Below are 19,548 nucleotides of genomic sequence, written 5' to 3' on the forward strand. Positions count from 1 at the left end.
ATGTGTAAATAGAAAACCATGTTTCCTTTAACATGCAAAAACTAGTTTTCAAATAAGAATAATTTAATTTCATGATGAGATTGGTCAGCAAATAAAACACCACATAAAACCAAAAAAAAACCCCAATAAACAAATTCATTATCAATTACTGGATAATTTTTCTAAGGAGCTGTTAAATCACACCAGTGTTTACATGACATAGCCTAGTGTTGAAATCTTCAATGGTTTAAGTTAAAAGCCAATTTATTTTAAGAAAAAGAAAGTTTAAAAGGTTATTAATATTGGACTGCTATGAAGTTCACATCATTAACAAGATGGTATCTGATGTTCTTTATTGCATCCTGCAGCATCTATTCTTCCCTCTGTCACCATTAAAGACCAAAAAAAGGTCTAAACGTGCATGTATGCTAGTAGCTTTTTTCCTAGATTTCCTCTTTTAGAGGACAAGAATTTTATTTTATAATGTCTAACTAGACAGACTGCAACAGGGATCAATAGCAGTTCTGAGTATATGCTACAAGCAATTTGATGAAAAAATAAAGGTAGGAAAAAAGACTTCAACAGCTCGTTTTAATCTCAGAGTCTTTCAAAGAATACAGAATTTACTGTATTTGTTTTGCTTCTGTCTAGCACTATCAGCACCCTGACATTCTGAGTGGAATTTTCTTGGTTATTTTTCCCTTCTTCAACACACAGCTATGAAGAAAAATCTAAGCTTTTTGCTATATATATCTTGGTGTCGCCTCATGTAAATCAAGAAAGTAGCCCTCTGAACCTTTAAAATTGAAGTTTTCCCAGTATTTTCTACAGAACCTTAGAAAAAAATCAGGTGGAAAGGTATCTCTAGAATTTACTTAACCTCTTACTCAAAGCAAAAGTAATTTCAATGTTAGATCAGGTTGAGTTCTTAAAATCTCCAGAGAATAATTTCCACACCCTCTTTGGTCAATTTATTCCTGTGCTGATCCACTTCCACACTGAAGTTCTGAATTATTGTATCCATATATCTAACCAGAATTTTCCTTGCTGCAATTTGTGATGCTCCCCTCTTGCCCTTTCATATACATCCATCTGCTACCTAAAAGCCCCTCAGGGAAGTTGAAGACTGCAAAAGGGTCCCCCAACGAGCCCTTCTTTTCCTCACAGTAAATAAAACCAGGCTTGTCAACCTCTCTTTGAGTGACACGCTCATCCTGGTGACGCCCTTCCACACCCACCCCCTTACATTGATGTCTCTCTTGCGCTGGGGACCCAAAATTGGGCACAGTACTGTCCCAGTGTGTAGTCCATTAATCTCATTTGACAATTTGTCCACAAGGACACCCGAGTCTTTTTTTCACATAGTTGCTCTATCAAACATGGGAAAAATGGAGCTAAGTCAGAACTATGGTCATGTAATCATTGGTTTTCTTCAGTTTGATGACAAAATTTTTAAAAAATTAATAAATAAATAAAAATTTTGCTTTTTTTTTTTTTTAACATGCCATAATAATAAAATTTTAAAATAAGGTGCAAATGAAAATATCCTAAAAAAATCCTAGGACAATTTCAGAATAGATAAGACCACGGATCAAGAAAAAGACAGCATTCTATTGTGTTTGCCAAGTGGAAAAAAACATCCATTCACAATGCAACTTGTCGAGGTTCAAACTTCTGCTTAGTTTTAGAACAGGAATGAAAGTGGAAGGAGAACATTTTTACTCACTTTTAAATTTTTTTTTTACTTCTTTTGGGATGGAATAAGAATTAATCAAAGGTAGGAATGGAGTTCTCCTGGTCAAAAAGGGACAGATGATTCAAGTGTTCCCAAATGGGACAGGTTCAACAGAAAAAAACTCCATATCTGAATAATCTTCAATAACATTACTAACCAAATGGAGTCAAAATATCAAAGTGAATAATTTTTTACATTTCTAGTTTTCCTTTCACTGTAGTTCCCTAGAAATGATATTGCTTAAAGATCACAAAATGTATGATCACAAAATTATTCTCCATTAACTTTCTTCTTTCTTCTACAACATTTTAGAATTCAGCACAGAGACTCTGTCTGGATTTTGGTTCTAATCTAAAAGCCATTATTCTGCTAAAGTCTATAAAAAAGAAACATTCAATATTGCTTTTATAATCAAAAAGTTGTTATATTCTGTATAATAAATTATACATCATCCCCACCAGGGAGGGCTTGCCTTTAAAAATATATCATCCTGACAAAGTTTCTAGAGGAGTATTTTAAAAATCTGAATTTTTATTACAGAACAAAGTATTACTAAACTAAGTAATACTCACAAAGTATTACCAAACATTAAGTGAGCTGCTTTGCTTACAATTTTTCCTGCTCTCTCATTTCATATTTATGGAAAAACTGGGGGAAAATCTTGATTATGTCTATACACCTATAATGCTGTCTGCATGAGGACTCCAGCCAGGCTAACCTAGAGGCAATAATGTGAGAAACAAAGGAAAGACATCACCAGATTAACTCGCTCCCACAGCAGCAGAACTGCAGATTAGAATTAGTGTTTCCTCGGTGATTTGTATTAAGCCACCATAGCTATCATTAATTAATTTCCTGAACAGAGCAAGGAATAGAGCTCCTTCTCTTAAAATCAACAGGTTTCGGTGTTAATTTCACTGGCACTGGTCTTAAATCTCCAATCTTGAAATATATTTCCCCTATTGAGACACATGTCAGAGGATAAGAGATTAAATAAAGATTTCAGTGACATGACTATCAGGAAGACCATGAACTTTGAATCAGAGGGGAAAAAATATCCATGAATAATAAAAGTCAGCAGTAGTGAAATTTGTCTCACATTTGATATTTTCTATTTTTAACTTCTACTCAGATGTAGCTCAAAAATTTTGCATGAATTCTGTGATATCCTAAAAGAAATTAAGAATTAATGCTACATGAGACACACAAAATTATCATTTTATAGCTTCTTAGAAGATTACAGACCTATATTTGAAGGAAGAAAGTAACTGAATATGGGAAAAGCTAGCTCTTAGGAAATTAATACCAGGAGGTGTTGATAAAGTTTGTGCGTTGTCATGACGCATAGAAGATCTGTTGCCTACCAGATGCCAGTGCAGGGAAAAAAAAAAACCCATCATATTAAAAGAAGACAAGTTACTGAGAAGGTTTGGATGGAAGCCATGGTCATCATAATCTATATTGGACCTAGTGATATAAGCAGAACTAAATGGAGAGCCTGCAAAACAGGTTTCAACAGTTTGTTATCTGTACATACAAGATCAAATGCCAGCTTCTCAGAAATGAGAATGGTGCCACACTCAGGGAGAAGCAAAGAATGGCAGACCAACACCTCACACAGCTCAGAAACAACACAGATGGGCATATACAGCTCTCACAGTAACTGAGCTTTATCCAGCTAGTTTAGCATTGATTATCAATAGTCCTTCTACAGTTAAAACAAGAAGATATCACTTGCCTAAAACAGTACTAACTTTTAAGTGGGGAGAAAAACTGGTTCAGATAAATAGGTTGTACGGCAGGTCCTAGCCTGAAAAAAAAAATCGTGATTTGAAAGAGGTTATATCGATGCTAAGTAGAAGTTCAAAAAGAAAGATATCCTATTTTTTTCAAGTGTCTTTTAAATGCAAATTTGAGGACATAAAGGGCAGTTATTCTTCAATATGGAAGAAAGAGTGCACACCTAGGAGCAAGATAAAGGCCTGAAAACTTGAGGTTATAAATGTCTAAGAAGGATAAACAAACTTGAAAGAACAATATTTGGAATATGCAGAGTAACATCTGTAAGTATGGAAGATTAAATGTAGCAAGCAGGTACACGGTGGATGAAGATTTTCACCCTCTAAACTGCACATAGCAGCGGTCTTTGTGTGCTGTTGAGGACACCTCTAAGTACTCCATCCTCCATGTCTTCACATAGCTCTCAAAAATCCTCTCCAGGCATGCTAAAAGGCAGCAAAGAAAGACCCACTTCTAAACATGTTTCAGTTGCCACTGTTGAATTTCTCTTGGGCAAACATCCACATCCTTTAGCTGAAGGCAATTTACTAAGCATCTTGCCTCAAGACAGTAAAAAGGAGGGCACTCTACACAGTGGGGTGTAGTAAAAGAGAATCTGTGCAGTCTGATATTCAGGTAGAAAATTGAATTATTTGTAACTTTTTGAATTTGCAGTTAAAGGCTCATTTTAGACCTTGAGTAGATGTTCTTCATGGTTGAGATTCTCCACACTCCTTAAACAGTTTGATTGTCAATAAGCTGCTACAGCACATTTTATGCATTTGTTACTTAAGATAGTAGAAAAGAAAGGAATTTGCTAGCTTGAGACCAGAAGTATACTCCAACAAAAAATATAAGCACATCCTTAAGTGCACTTAATGAACAATAAGGAACTTCAAAAATACTTTAAGTATATTTAGATATAAATTTCTACTTACCCCGCAATTTCTGAAGAATTAGCTATAATTAAAAAATCACAGTTATAGAGGCTTCTTTTTTTTAAATTTCAGCATGCTATTCAGTGGACCAATTGCCAGATACGTGACATGAAAAATTATTTAACTCCTATGGATTTTTCCCCCAAATCCAAAAGAATGCTTTGGGAATTGCCAAAATATATTTTATTTATGTGACTGCATGGCATTACTGAAGTTATTCCAGGTGCACTCAAACTTTCCCCACAGCCTTACCACAAGTTGTTACAGTGCCAACTTTTCCTGTGACTGATCTGTATTAAAATTTAGCAATGTCCATTTGCATTTATTTGTAGCAGCAGCCAGCAAACTACAGCAAGTCCTCATGGATATTCGCACACATGTAAAGAGTTTGTCCACATTTACCACCATTCATTTAGTATACTCACAAAGCCAAGTAGATCCTATGATTAGAGGAAATATCAACATCATGCATGTGGCTAGTGTGAGCTGGCTCTTAAAGATTCTTTCATTCACCTTGTGATAAAACTTTGTGGTGAACTATGCCATCCTATATGGTGACATGATATTTCTGAATAAAATAAAAATGTTCTGCAAATGCAAGTGGTGGTTTAAAAGCATGCCTTGCTTGTAAAAGTGCTCTTGAAAGCAGAAACTGTTAATAGTTCACTAACTGAGATAGGAATATGATGAAAACAGACAAGTGCTTTGAAATAAGGAGGAAGATTTACATTTGAAAGAAATGGAAGTGACAACACACTGCCCTTAGCCAGACCTACTTGTTTAGAAATCTCCAGCTTTGACATTTGGGAGATATTACAAATACCCAGAAGGAACCTGCTGTGATGCTTTACAAGATAATGGCATCTATGACCCACAAATGAGAAGCTTAAAACCAGAGGAAAAGACATATTGGATTTACTGTTAAATGGCTATGAAGCTCTGCATTAGAATGGGTCACATTAAAAAAAATAATACTTTTGCTAGATATGCAACTTCCAGGGACATCTCAAGCTGATCTAACAATTCTTACTTGCCAGAAAATTAATGGAAAATCACATGGCCTGAAGGAAACTATACTTTGCCTGAAGACTTCCTCTTTTCTCAACGTCCTGTCCAATCCTATTCCTCAGAAAGGAGGGCTAACACAATAAAAAAAGCAAATTACACCATTTCCTTGAAAGCCTTAACTTGGTGGTTTACCACCAAAAAGTAAGAACGTGTCTACCCCAAAGCCATTAGTTTTCATGACCACAAAACATGACAGCAGAGGTGTAAAACGCAACGGCACCACAGAGATAGAAAATAAACAGCAACACAAAAGTGCAAGGACAGAAACTCTGCAAGCAGTTTCGATAAATCACCTGGATTTCCTACCTGCAGATTAGTAAGAAGTAGAGATTTAGATGCAAGAGAAAATTTGTAGAAGATTAAGGGCTTTCTCTGACCACTGTGCAAAAGATTTATTGTGTAGATTTAAGGAAACTGCCATCTCGAGAGTTGTTGTAGGAAACTACATCCAACCATTGAACGAGGTTGAAAGAAGAAAAAAATGTGGGAAACAAACGTTCCTTTTTACTGCATATTTCATAATATTCATTACTAAAGCAACCAAATTTTTATTCATTCTAAAGTAATATTAATGTTGAATTAAGGGATTTGTTTTTTGGAATTAGCAAGGGGAAAAAATATACTAAATTCTGATACTTTTTTTCTTCTTTTTTGTCCATGTACTCGATGTCCTTGTTGGCACTACAATAAAATTTTACTTTAATAAAATTTTAGTGAAAAAAAAAGTTGCAGTCAAGTTTAGTTTAAAACATAGTAAATAAAACATGTTAAATTGGATAGTCTTCAGTCTGAATTTAGAGAGTTACATAAATAAACTACCACCAAATGCCTCACTGCCTTCTATGTTTCAAAAGAATAATGGTTCAGAAATCAGTTTTAAAATGTAAGGAATTCTATTAATTTTGTGACATTGCTCACCTCCTCCATTATTTTCCCACTTGTTCTCTAATGTATAGTAGGAAGTATTGCAGAGCAAAGCAATTTTAGGTTTTGTCCTAACCATGCCTCATTCACTCCCAATGATTCAGCAGTTTACACAATACTGCACAGAAGAAATTCTGGTTTACATAAAATTTTAGAAAAATCAGCTTTCTTACTTGTGCTGCTATACATTTGCATCCACAGTTATTTTTCCATTCTGTCAGTAGGAATGTGACTCTTGCTCCTGCCAGTTAGAATGAACAGTTTCCCACAAGAGGTCACCTCTTCCCGTAGTGTCCAGGTGGGTTTTATGAGAAGTGGTGCAATGTCAGCAGACGAGATAGGGACTGGATCTTGCCCTCTTTTAATCCCAAAACATATTCAAAATCTCCACTGACCTTGTCACCTTTCCACTGCACGCATGAGAGCAGAAAGGCAAAAAAATCACCAGTAAGAAGAATATTTTCTAGGGTGTAATGAAGAAAGTGTGAGAAGTCTTTTTAAGACACACAAAAAGCAATTATTTGGAGGAAGATGCACAGAAAATTGTGTTGCTCACTAGCACATACGGTTCAGTAACAGAAGTGCTGATGTGTCACTATGTCCTGTTAAGTCATCACAAACCACTGTACCAAGTAATGACAGAAGAAACATTGAGTTCACATCCTTTTTGTGGCTGTTCTGAGGTTGCTCTGCCCCAGGAAGGAACCACATGGGTATCATACAGCAAAGCTGCCAAACAGACACATAAGTAACTAACAAAACCTTTTAGAGTGTATCTGGTTATTCAAATATAGTCCAGATACCAAGAGAGCAGCAAAGAAACTTTTTAACTCCACAATTCACATTCTTTACTGATTATAGATTTGCAGATGTTAACAGGTCTTGTGCATAAGCAACTTACCTTATGAAATTAGGCCGAGATATTCAAGGAAATGTTCTGTTATTCACATCCAACAGACAAAAGCTACTTTACATAGCTAGAAGTTGATGACTGTAGCATGACAACTCCAATTACACAGTCAAATGCTAATACAGTTGAACTCTACCTCTGTTCAGCAGTCCATTGCAAATTATTTTGGAACAAGACATGGGTTTTTGTTTCGTATGAATCAATCCTCCCTTTCTATTATCCCCTCATGATACAGAACATGCAAACCTATCCTGCTTCATGGGAATAATTTGGAGATGAAACAAAATGAGAAATCAAAACTCCAATATTTTTCCCAAACTGTCCATGTATGTTAGTTCCAAGTGAGCATCCAGCATTGGAAAGGCCTACAGAACAGAGTACAGTTCATGAAACACTGTATTTAGAAATTAATTTTTCTTGTGCATAGTACAGATACAGATACATATGTCAAGACATAATGACTAACTATAATGACAAAACCTTAGATGATAATGGATAAAGCAAAACATTTACAAACTTTTAATTTACAGGAGAATTTAGTCTCTAGAATTATTATGTGGACATCAAGCCTAACAGCTGTCTTTCGTGACAACCAGACTTCCATACAAGAAATACCATTCTCTTAAGTATCCTTCTGACATACATTGAGAAAACAATGTGCATGTGTAACAGTTACATAAATGATCCTCAAAAAGTACCATTTGCATGTACATGATAAACTGCAATGGTCAAGTCGTAATTTGTTCATATGTCTCTGGAGCTTGCTGGGGTCTCCTCAACAAAACAATCATTTGTCAGAAAAACACTGCCCATATTTCAGATATATAAGCTACAACAAAACTGATTATGGTAAAAGGACTCTCATGAGTCCTGTTCTGATTTCTACTTGTCTTAGAAAAACATTTCAAACTGAGTCTCTATTCAAATTGTCTATTCAAACTCAAATATTCAGCTCTAATTCAGTTCTAATTTCTAGCAAAAATATTTTATACTGATCTCTAATTTATATCACTCAGTTGAGGAGTACTGAACTTGGTAACAAGTGAAAAATCCCTTCCTTATACTCTACCCTGCATTATTTTTTCAGTGGAGTGTTACTATTGACGATATTCAAAGATCTCCCATATTTGAAAATTCTTAAGTTTCACATAAACCCCCAAAATAATTGCACTTTGAAACAAAGAGCTAGATATTCAATCAGCTATTTTCTGACTACAAATGGATGCAGCTACACACAACATAGGACACTTTTAAGGAGGAAATAGGAAAAACATTATACTGCTAGTTTGAGCCTCTCCAGGATATAGATGTTGAACCATGACTGAAGCTCTTTGATACTAATTTCAGCATTGCTTAATTACTAATTCTTTCATTATCATAGATTAAAGTGGAAAAATGAACTGCAGAAAAAATATTTCTATCATTAGCAAAATCATTGGGCTAATAATGACAATAACAACTCCTCCTTAACCAAAGATACCAATAAATTACACTATGTTTGTTTGGTTTTATGGAGAATGCATTTGTGGATAACCACATTGCGCCTTTAATCAATTATGAAATCAATCTTTCTTTATGCATTTCCACAGCTCCTACTAATGGTCGTAGCATTTCTTTCTAAGCCTGAACTCTGAACATTCTCAAATGCTGCAGTTCCACCTGCCACTTAAAGACAAAGTGAAGTGTATTGTTGAATATTTTGGGGGTGTTGTTTGTTTTATTGTTGTGTTTTACAGAAATGAGCAACACCTCATACACTGAAAAGCACTCACATCCAACATACTCAGGCAAAGTATCAATGTTATTACCCACTCTTAAAGTGGGAACAAAGCAGAGACTATCAAAATACTAATATGAAGGTCCTTCTAAGGATTGTTGTTTTGCATATCCTTCTACAGGTGGGGCAGAAAGCAACTCAAGGCACAGAATAATAAGTAACATGTATGATATGGAGAAAGAACGTCTGAAAGTCCTAAGTACAGCATATTAAAACAATTATTTCTCTGACATGGTACACAGAAACAGATAGAACAATGCAGTATAGATCTATACATGGCACAGTAGAGTACTACTTGTTATTAAATTGAGAAAATGCAACATGGTAATTTGTTTTTTCTTGTCATCATTTGCCTCAATTATCTAATCTGCCTCAGTACAGAAAGCCACAAGTGTGTTTTTCTCTGGGGATCACAATTCACTCTGGTGATTGAAGAGTATGTCACCTACTACAAAATACTATGCCCAAAGATGTTGATGAAATCGATTAAAGTCAAAATAAGTTTTGTTCCATCTCTGTTTCACTTCAGCCATGATCTTCAATCAAACTTATGCTCACTGTGGGTGGAACCCAGAATAAGCAAGTTAAAGCTAAAGGAGTTTGGGAATGTATTTCTGTGTAATGTACTTGTTTCACAACCACCTTACATTCATTAAAAGCAAGCGTGACCCTAACAAGGATAACCTTTCTGGTAAACTGTGAAGCACAGAATATCACTGATTATGCTGAAAACCATCAAAATGCAAATGAAATGAGAAAGAATCTGAATCAACATCACTATGTAAACAAAATATAAAATGAAAACTCTTGTAATAATGCAGATGGTATGTGTTTAGCTATTTGCCAGATGCTCATGCTAGGGATGACCTCCAGCACCGTGAAGTCGACTTTGCTTTAACTTCAAAGTATTTTTTGTCTGAATAAAACAAAGTTTATATTCATATATGTCAACATAGTACACATTGCTGCAATTCTCAGATCAAAACATGGCAAAGATCTGTATATTATAATGCTTACCATTATCACTTTTGAGATTTCCATTGCTGAGCTGTTTCAATCTCTTCTGATGGGATTTGCCGTTGTAGTGGATTTGTGCCTGAGCAGCAGAGTTTAGCTGAATGTTACAGACATTACACAAAGTGAAATTGGTGTGTTTCTTTTCCCTCTCCTTCCTTTCTTCAGTGCCATCAGGTGCTAATTCTTTCTCACCTTCCCGGTCTGGGAGAGATGTGAAATCTGAATTGTATGACTGGTTATCAACTGGCAAATCGGGGCTCCAGGGCTTCTTCATATTTTCTGAGAAGAAAAAAACACATGAAAGAAAATTGATGAGAACACAAAATAATATAGACAAGATAGTGACATCTGCAAACCACTAAAAGGCAGAAAAAAAATTTTGCATTTTAACATTATATTTCCACTCCTATATTTTGCTTTCTGTTCAAGTTTTCCACTTCTTCTACATAACTTGATTAACTTCACAGCCAAGTGCCCAAAGCTGAGCCCAGCAAAGTGGATGTGGCACCTCCTGCAATAACTTATCTAAGGGTAAAAACACTTCAGAAGCTGAGAAAAAAATGTGAAACAAAACAGCCCTTCAGTCAATGGAAGAAAAGGGACAGAAGGTATAACTAGCAGAAGAACCTCCCCCCTTGTATATTAGTTCACTAAGTTTAAATGCACAGACCTCACCCTTGAGTTTACTAAATATTTAGCAATCCCAGTCATCCTCTTCCCCTTTCCTGTGACTGCTTTCAAGCCTAAGTCTAAACTTCATAAACTTTCTCATTGAGAGTCGTTCAAAGACAAATAAACATATTAGTTTCTTATCTTAATCACCCAAAATTATAATTGAAGGATAGTTATCTTAGATTCAGCTAATACCAGATAGCAACAACTACAGAAATGAGAAGATAATCTCATCTGTAGAACTTCAAGTGAAACCAATGTAACCGTGAGCTTCTGTGAGTGAAAGTAAGCAGAAATGGCACAGGTGAAGAGATGCTCTTAGCATTGAAAACCTAATTTACTATTCAAGGAATGCAAAACCTTACACCAACTTAGCATTTTGATGAGACCTTTATACCATATAAATCTTTAAAGTGCTTGTTCACCCAGAGTTAGTGAATAAATGAAGGTCTAGACAAAGAATCAAATCTATAGTTTGAATGACAAAATTACTGCAGCCTTAAATACGATGATACTATTTGGTCTCTAATTGACAAATCAATCAACCTAGAGAGAAAAAAATATTAGTGCAGCTACACAAGAAAATGAGTCTTTAATGCCAATCCAGAAAAGTTTCAGTGTCTAAAATATATCTAAACAGCCTCCAGATTTTGGTTTGATTACAACAAAATGCTGCAAATGATTCTTCAGACAGCTTCAAATGTCTTAAGTTTCATCAGCTTAACTTTTTTGCCAGATCTCCCAAGGATTTAAAGACAATTACTGCCTTCAAATCAAATCACAAAGACAAATCTAAAGAAGCAAATCTGAAGCCTATCCATACTCAAATCAGTTTCAATCTCAGTTCTCAGATTTGCTTGCTGTGTAATTAGCATTGTGTTCTTCAATGCTAACTAAACCCCATTTCATTTAACAAAGTACAGACTCAAGTCTGAGAGGACCTCTGCACTTGCTGTAGATTTAAACCTCACTCAGCTAGATCTGTCAGTGTTATTTCAGCTTCTGTGTTACAGTCAACTCTTATCTAGGACTGTAGTTGTGGAAAGCAGGAGATGAGAAAGCAGGCTAAACAATTTATTCCACAGCTAAAGACATTGTGAGACTGTAGAAGCTTAGAAGGAAACCTGATGTTTTTCAATAGCAGACCTATAGTATATTTCTCCTAATGGAAGGAAGAGGTTTCTCCTGAGGAACAAGCATTAATCTAGCAACCTCTCAGCTCTTCTGGAGTTTGCTGGAGACACCGTTCACTCCAAAGATTCATCTGTCTAAAATATTTTTAAATTAGTAAATTCAGTCTTTAATCAAAGCACTATAAGGATTAAAACACTATCACAATAGAATTAGTTTTACTGAATTGGTCTAGATGCCACTAACAGTTCAGTAATCCCAGTTTATATACATGTTGTACATTAATACATATATAAAATCTATTGCATTGAAAGCATTCCCCACTAGAGAGCAGTATGAATTTAAAATTACACAATGTATCTCTAGACCTATAGTGCTAGCCATATAGGCATAAGATTGCTATAACAAAACAGATTTTTTCAACCAGGCTGTAAAACTTTGTAAACAAATATAATCTAGTAAATTATACATTGTATGCATGTGTACGCGCATCCCATTCCTTCTGAAACATTTACACACATAAACTGGTAGCCTAATTTAATATATTAGCACGTTATTACATCCTTCTAATATTCCAGTCAAAACAGTCTAATCCATGAAAGTCTTATTTGCGGCATATAGAATCCCTCTTGCTTTATAATCACATTCCAGAAAAAAATTTACAAAATGCAATTGCACTCAATAATGGCACAATAAAATAATAAAGGAAATTCCACCTTGGAAATAAGTGATTTGTACATCCACCATGTGCTTTCCTTAGAAAAGCATGTGACATCATTAGAGCTGCAATACATTTTTGTGCATGTCCATGTCATTCTCAAATCTGGAGGAACAGGATAATTTTTAACTGGAGTTTAGGTAACAACTGGGAAAACAGAAGCTTCAGAAATATCTATTACACTACAGTCCATCAACATTTTCTTGACATATACATAGTGATTTCTAAATATATAATGGCACTTCTAGAAGACTAAAGTGACATACTACAAACCTGTACAAATTCTTGCTGTAAAGCCAGCATTACACGGCAGTACTCAAAATGAGGTTTTTAAGAAAAAAAACTGAAAATGTGAAGAAAAATTTTTTAAACAGAAACAGTTTTTGATTAAAACATTCTGAGTCATTCTTATTCAATATTTTTTAATACACAAGTAAATAAAGATAGTAAGTGATGAAGAAGAGGGAGATATTTGAGTATAATTTATTGACATACTTTTAAAATGCAATTTAATATTCCAAATAGTATTTTGAAAGAAACAGAAAAAAAAAATCAATCTCTTGAAATCTTGTAAAGATCCAGCAGTATTTAAACCAACACACATGCAGTCTAACTCACGAAAGCAACAGGTCTTTAGCTCATGCATGCATCATTGCATACTTCCATTTCCTGGAGAAAAATTTTTAGCCAGCAGTTTTGATTAGTGAGGAAAAGAATGCTTAGGATACCCTGCTGGAAAATTACATGGAATATGGTTAGAAACACATAACTTTAAAAGTAATTTTTAATTGTTATCAGTGTCTTATTGGCTTGATAATATATGGATAGGCTTTAAATGAAAACTCTCATTGCCATCATATTATAGAGTTCCTGTTGACTGTACAGGTTACACATCTTGTAAGGTCATCAGTTTTGCAGAGATGTTTTTTCCCTATAAAGGAAAGCTAGCTTCTCAATTTTAGGGTCCCTAATGAAGCCTGCAGAGCACTAGAAATGAGTGAACCAACCAACCAAGATCCCAAAATTTCATGCCAATTTAAATAGCACTCTGAATAAATGCTTACATTTATTTTTCCTGGGGTTCTGAACTCAATTTTGACTCACTGATGCTTACCAATAAAATGAACTTTGCATGACATTATAGCCTTGTGAAGTAGAAAATTGTCCCATATGGAAAACCAGTATAACTACAATTTGTGGTGTTTGCTGGCTTAGACAATGTAGATACATCCTGAGGATTTCTCTTCTTAAATGTGTTTGAAAGGGATTAGAAATCTCATTCTTCCCCAAAACAATCCTTACCTTCTTAGCTGCAAGCAAATGGCATAATTTCTATTCAAGAAAATTGAAAGGAAATTTTACCCATTTGTACTATAATTGTTCTGTTTCCAGACCATCTTATCAGCATAGAACTGTATCAATCACTGTGAGTTTGCCTCGGTGTACATAACACTCAAACATGTTGGGTACAAAAAAGAGGCAAACAGAGTACATGAATCCCAGAGACCACTGTGTACCTAAGTCTGTTTTTTTAATACAGACATCTAGCCACTGATGAATGACCCAGATCAGCCTGGAGGAGGCTTCAGGGTGACCTTAGACAAACCTTCCAGTACCTCAAGGGGAGTACAAGAAGGTTGAAAAGGGACTTTCCTCAAGGGCCTGTAGTGATAGAACAAGGAGGAATGGCCGCAAGCTAAAGGAAGATGTGTTTAGATTAGATATCAGGGGGAAAAGCTCCCCATTACAAGTGTGGTGAGGCACTGGAACAGGTTACTCAGAGAAACAGTGGACTCCCCAACCCTGGACAGGTTCAAGTCCAAGTTGGATGGAGTTTTACATAATTTGGCCTAGTGGAAGGTTGCCTTCCTATGGCAGGTTAGTTGGAACTAGGTGATCTTTAAGGTCCCTTCCAACCCAAACCTATGATTCTATACGTCTTAGAGCATGTCTCCTTGTCTACTTCCCAACAGGTTGATACAATATATACATTTCTGTAATAGCTGAAGGATAGAAAAGACAGACAGGGCATTAAGGACAAAGTCCACTAATTACAATATTCAGGGATTTCTAATATTTCTTTTCAAAACTGTGAAAGACACTAAAGTAGCAATCACCAAAGATGCAGATGTTTGCATCTCAGTTATTTATTCCCAGACTCTACTCTATCCCTAGATAGGGCTTTTAAGAATCTTCTTCACACTGTGAATGAAACTATGTGCCAGGACCCTTCCCAAAACTCTTATCTCTGTGCTGAAGTTTTCCTATTTATGTTATGTTCCTTGAAGCTCCCTGCTGCATTGGGTACTTGTGATGCCTTTACCAAAAAGCCCATGAGTGCTAATTTGCCTTTGTAACCTTTAATTGAGCTCACTGAATAAAATTGTAGCTCTAGAAATGCATTCCTGGGAGAAGCCTAAAATGATCATTTAGCCATCTATTTTAAACATGGATAGTGGGGGCAGGGCAGCCTGGGGGAAGGATCAGGAATACAAAAATAAAGTATCCTTGGCTTCTTCTACCCCCCATTATTACTGGATGATCCCAACACTGTAGCTTTCTGGTTTCAGTCGTGGTTGCACCTACTCCTGGTTTAGAGCCCAGAGCAATTTAGGTCATGAACAGTCTATTTTGCACATCATGGTTGTGGCAGAACAAACACACAACACAAAGGACTGAGCAGCAAAGCAGTGAAAGGTGAAAACACTGCAGCTGTGAAACACACATCCCTCCCAAATAACCTGAGTGACCTTCAGGATGTGCTGCAGGACTCATCTGCTTTCTCTAGATGGATGGATGGATGGATGGATTTGAGTGAGCATCATTTCAGTGGAAGAGCTATTGTGGAATGGGAATCTACTGGTATCTGAAATGCTTTTTAGAAGCCAATCAATTTTTTTCTGAGCCTTTCAGATCAAATTTAAATACCAAATAGCACATAATACAATAAAATTTGATGTGAAAATCTGGAAAATATATGCATTAAGTAATTTTACACTGTAGGAAGGATTTTCTACTATGAGTTTTTGTAGCAAGAATAATCACTTGCTTCTAAAAACTGAGGAAGAGTTTGTCAGGTCATACACCCAAGAGCTAAATTACTAGTCAGTGATAAAACTGTAGATAAAACTCAGAATCTCTTCTTGCCGTGTGCCTAACACAGCTCAGACCAAATCACATTTAAAGTCAATATTTACCACATTTTCTCTTTTAAAATTCCACACAAAATAGAGAAAAAGAGGCATCTTAGAAGGCGGTACAAGAAAAGTCAGGGAGAGAAAAACCTTATTTTCTTGTTTATTGTTTCTCTGTGTCCTACCAGCTCCTCCCAGCCTGAGCACTGCTGCTAGCTGCTACACCACTTCAATCATCCATGGGAATAATAAGGAGATCATAATCATCATCATCTCAGGTGTTTTTGTGAAGTGTAAGAGGAAAATAATCTCTTAAGCAAAAACAGCATCAAGCAAAAGAAATAATGGCAGGTTTTCCACACACGTTTATTGCTCAGGGGGAACGAGGCAAAATGAGATTGACGTTATTTGGGGTTGGAGGGCCTTATAATTTTATGTGTCTGTCCTAGGACTCCTCCCAAGAAATGCATCTCTTCAAACTGAGCACTATAAGAATAGATATTTACCCATTTGAAATAGGTTCATTTTATATTTGTATACCTTAAGCAATAGCACAGAAAATAAAAGCCTGGGCTTTTGTTTTCCTTTGCCGGGAGAGCACTTAAATCTTTCAGGAAAGGCTGCATTTCAATACTGCAGCAAGTGAACAAACCCCAGCCTATCTCCCATCACAGCCACATGCACCAAGAGATCCTAAAGGAACTTATAGATGGACTAAACAGAAAAAGTTCATCGTTTCTCGGTTCAGCAGTTTCCTCATGCCAGAAGCAACCAACAGACATCTCATAGTCTCAAAATATACTGCAGTCAGTTTTTTAATTGAGTTCTATAAAAAGAGCTAAGCACTAATCAACACCATATGTTATTCAATTAGCTAGTAATACATATCTATTTCTCGAGCCTGTGCTAACATAATGGAGCACTTTGGGTGGTTTGGAACTATTTAAAGGCCAAGTAATTAATTTGCAAACATCAGCTTCTAAAATCTGAGAAGCACTACTGTGATGACTTGCAAGCCACGAAAACTCCCTCATTTGCTTTTTATTCAATCTGTTCTCAGAAACGGTCCTTGTGAAAACAAATATTTCTGTATAAAATAGGGCCAGAAAAACACAGGGGTTCAACTATGTGTGTTACCCAGGTCCAGAGGGATGCTCTTCCCACGTAGGTAAAGTGAGCAGACCTTGTTTTGTCACTTCCCTCTCCACCAGCAGTATATTGTGGTACAGACCTTGTACCTGAAGCAGTAATTAACGTGACAAATAGTAGAGCTAGCAAAGCTATGTGGGCTCCACCTACCAAGAAAATTTGTTGCTGTCAAGCAACCTGCAGTGCATTATTTTTTCCATATTCTTGACTTCTGCATACGCATATTGTGCTCACAGCCTCAAAACTCCTGTCAACAGCAGTCAGAGTTGACTGAGCTCAAAAAGAAGGGACAGAAAGACCCAACTGCAATTCAGGTTGGCTCAGCTGGACAAAACCTTGGCTTTAGCAATATTTCTGCTAAGGTAGGCAGTTAGAACAGGTTTTAAAGGGAAGGAAAAAATTAGAACAGGGAATTATAATCATAGAATCTTTTAGGTTGATATATATCTTTAAGATCATCAAGTCCAGCTGTTAACCCAACACTTTCAAGTCCTCCACTAAACCACTTCCCCAAGAGCCACATCCACATCTTTTAATACTCCCAGGAGTGGTAACTCCTTCAGTTTCCTGGGAAGCTTGCTCAAGTGCTCAATCCTTTTGTTGAAGAAATTTTTCCAAATTTTTCCAAATATCCAGTTTAAACCTCTTCTAGCACAACTTGAGGGCATCTCCTATCATTTGTTACCAGGGAGAAGGGACCGACTCTCACCTGGCTACACCCTCCTGTCAGGTACCTGCAGAGAGCAATAAGGTCCTAAGCCTCCTTTTCTCCAGACTAAAAAATCCCAGCTCCCTCAGCTGCTCCTCCTCATTTGTGCTCCAGACCCTTCACCAGCTTTATTGCCATTCTCTGGACCCACTCTAGCCCCTCCATGTCCCTCTTGTAGTGAGGGCCCCCAAAACTGAACACAGGATTTGAGGTGTGGCCTCACTAGTGCAGAGTACAGAGAGTCAATCGCTGCCTCGGTCTTGCTGGCCTCACTATTGCTGATACAAGATTACTTTTGATTTCATAGATAAAAACTCACTTTTTGCACTCTCTCTGGATCAGCTTCCATCTGTGAAATCAGCCTACAGCCTGTCATTCAGATATCCTAAAAGTGCATTTTCCACCTTAAATATCTTTAGTTTTCCCAGTACCTAAATATCCAATCATAACATTATCTCAGCAAAAAGCAAGAGCTTGAGCAGCTGTTTGGGCATAACAAGCAACTCATTTTTGCAGATGAGAAAGTTCCATTTTTAACGCTCCAATACAATCACTAACCACCACTGTTTCCAAGTAGGCAATTTTTGAAATTAAGTTTCCGTTAGTGTTTGTGACAAGTTTGCTGATAGGTCTTCTCTTTGGATACACAACCACTTTTTTTTTTCTTTTGTGATTAAGTTTTTCAGGAATAAGTATTTTGATAATATGCTGATGAAAATACATCTATAAAATGAAACAGGATAAGAATTAAAAAGGCAAGCCACATGAATAAGCTTTGTGGGAATTCTGTTTAAATAAACTACCACCACTTTCCCCCAAAAAAAACCCCAAACACTGCAGAATAAAGAATAATAATTTTTAGAAAGCCAGTTCAACCCCTAAAGTCTTCATTATGCATAAAAAATGCAGCCATTAGACATGAAATAAAATAAACTGGCAATAAATGTAGTAATAGTGAGGAAGAGGAAATTAAAGGGTACAAGCAAGAGATAATTAAAAATAAGTTCAGGAGAAATGCCAGAAATTTGTGGGGGGTTTTTTGGTTTTTTTTTTTTAATCTAAGCAATTTTAGAAATTATTATTTGTTGTCATTTTACAGATAATTCCCAAAGATATTCAGAGTTTTATAGTTTGAATTTTCAAGCCTTCTAAGGTCCTAGTAAATAGCAATGTTTACCACATATGAAAACAACCAAAAGACAGTCTCCTCCTCCATTTTGTTATACTTTTGTTTTAGGGAATTGCTCTGTGGTTATTTTTTAACAAAAGACCCTGAAAACACAGGAACCATAGAAAACCAAAAGAGAGCAATTTTAGTGCTTCAATCAGTTACCCTTTAGAAGATATTTCTAAATCAAACAAAAAGTTCTACTTTTGCCTTTCTCTAAATGTATTTCTAAAAACCTTTGTTAAAAAAAAACCCTTGAGGACAAGGTCTTATGTTTGAATATTATCATTTATACTTTCACAGCAGGAACCATTTTTTTTTCAGATTATCTGCTCATTATAAAGCATTCAGATAGCTCTGGCAGCATTTACAAGTATAGAGTTGGTTTTTTTATTATGTTATTGCTTCATTACACCCACTGGGCCATTTAGTGTTGAATTTAATGGAGAGCAGATCATTTTCCAAGCAATGCAAACACATCAAGGTGAAAATCTGTTGTGTTTGGAAAGGTTAGCAGATGTTTTTGCAAGTGCTTGTGAAAGTTATTGTTGTTTATCTTACTCTTGAACCTTTGGATTGCATTTTCTTTAAATACTGAATTCATCCTTGCATTCTTGGTAATACAAATATAATTTCTGCTGGTTTATACCATGTGTTTTTTTGGGTAGCTGTTACAGTTTTAGCTGAGAAGTATAAACATATTGTGTGGAACTTAAAAAGCATAATCTCTACCATGGCTT

General features: G+C 36.0%; 1 protein-coding gene across 3 annotated transcripts in view; it reads right to left on the reverse strand.

The window, feature by feature from the left end:
* The window catches only part of ZNF385D (zinc finger protein 385D), a 436,474-nt gene that overhangs the window by 340,728 nt on the left and 76,198 nt on the right, over positions 1–19,548 (reverse strand). For all 3 annotated transcript variants that reach the window (XM_033053704.2, XM_033053719.2, XM_033053712.2), the window contains one exon: positions 10,128–10,406. In XM_033053704.2, the coding sequence (XP_032909595.1) occupies positions 10,128–10,406 (279 nt within the window). The remainder of the gene's footprint in view (positions 1–10,127; positions 10,407–19,548) is intronic.

This window comes from Catharus ustulatus, chromosome 1 (genome assembly GCF_009819885.2).
Source record: "Catharus ustulatus isolate bCatUst1 chromosome 1, bCatUst1.pri.v2, whole genome shotgun sequence".
In the NCBI taxonomy this organism is placed as follows: domain Eukaryota; kingdom Metazoa; phylum Chordata; class Aves; order Passeriformes; family Turdidae; genus Catharus; species Catharus ustulatus.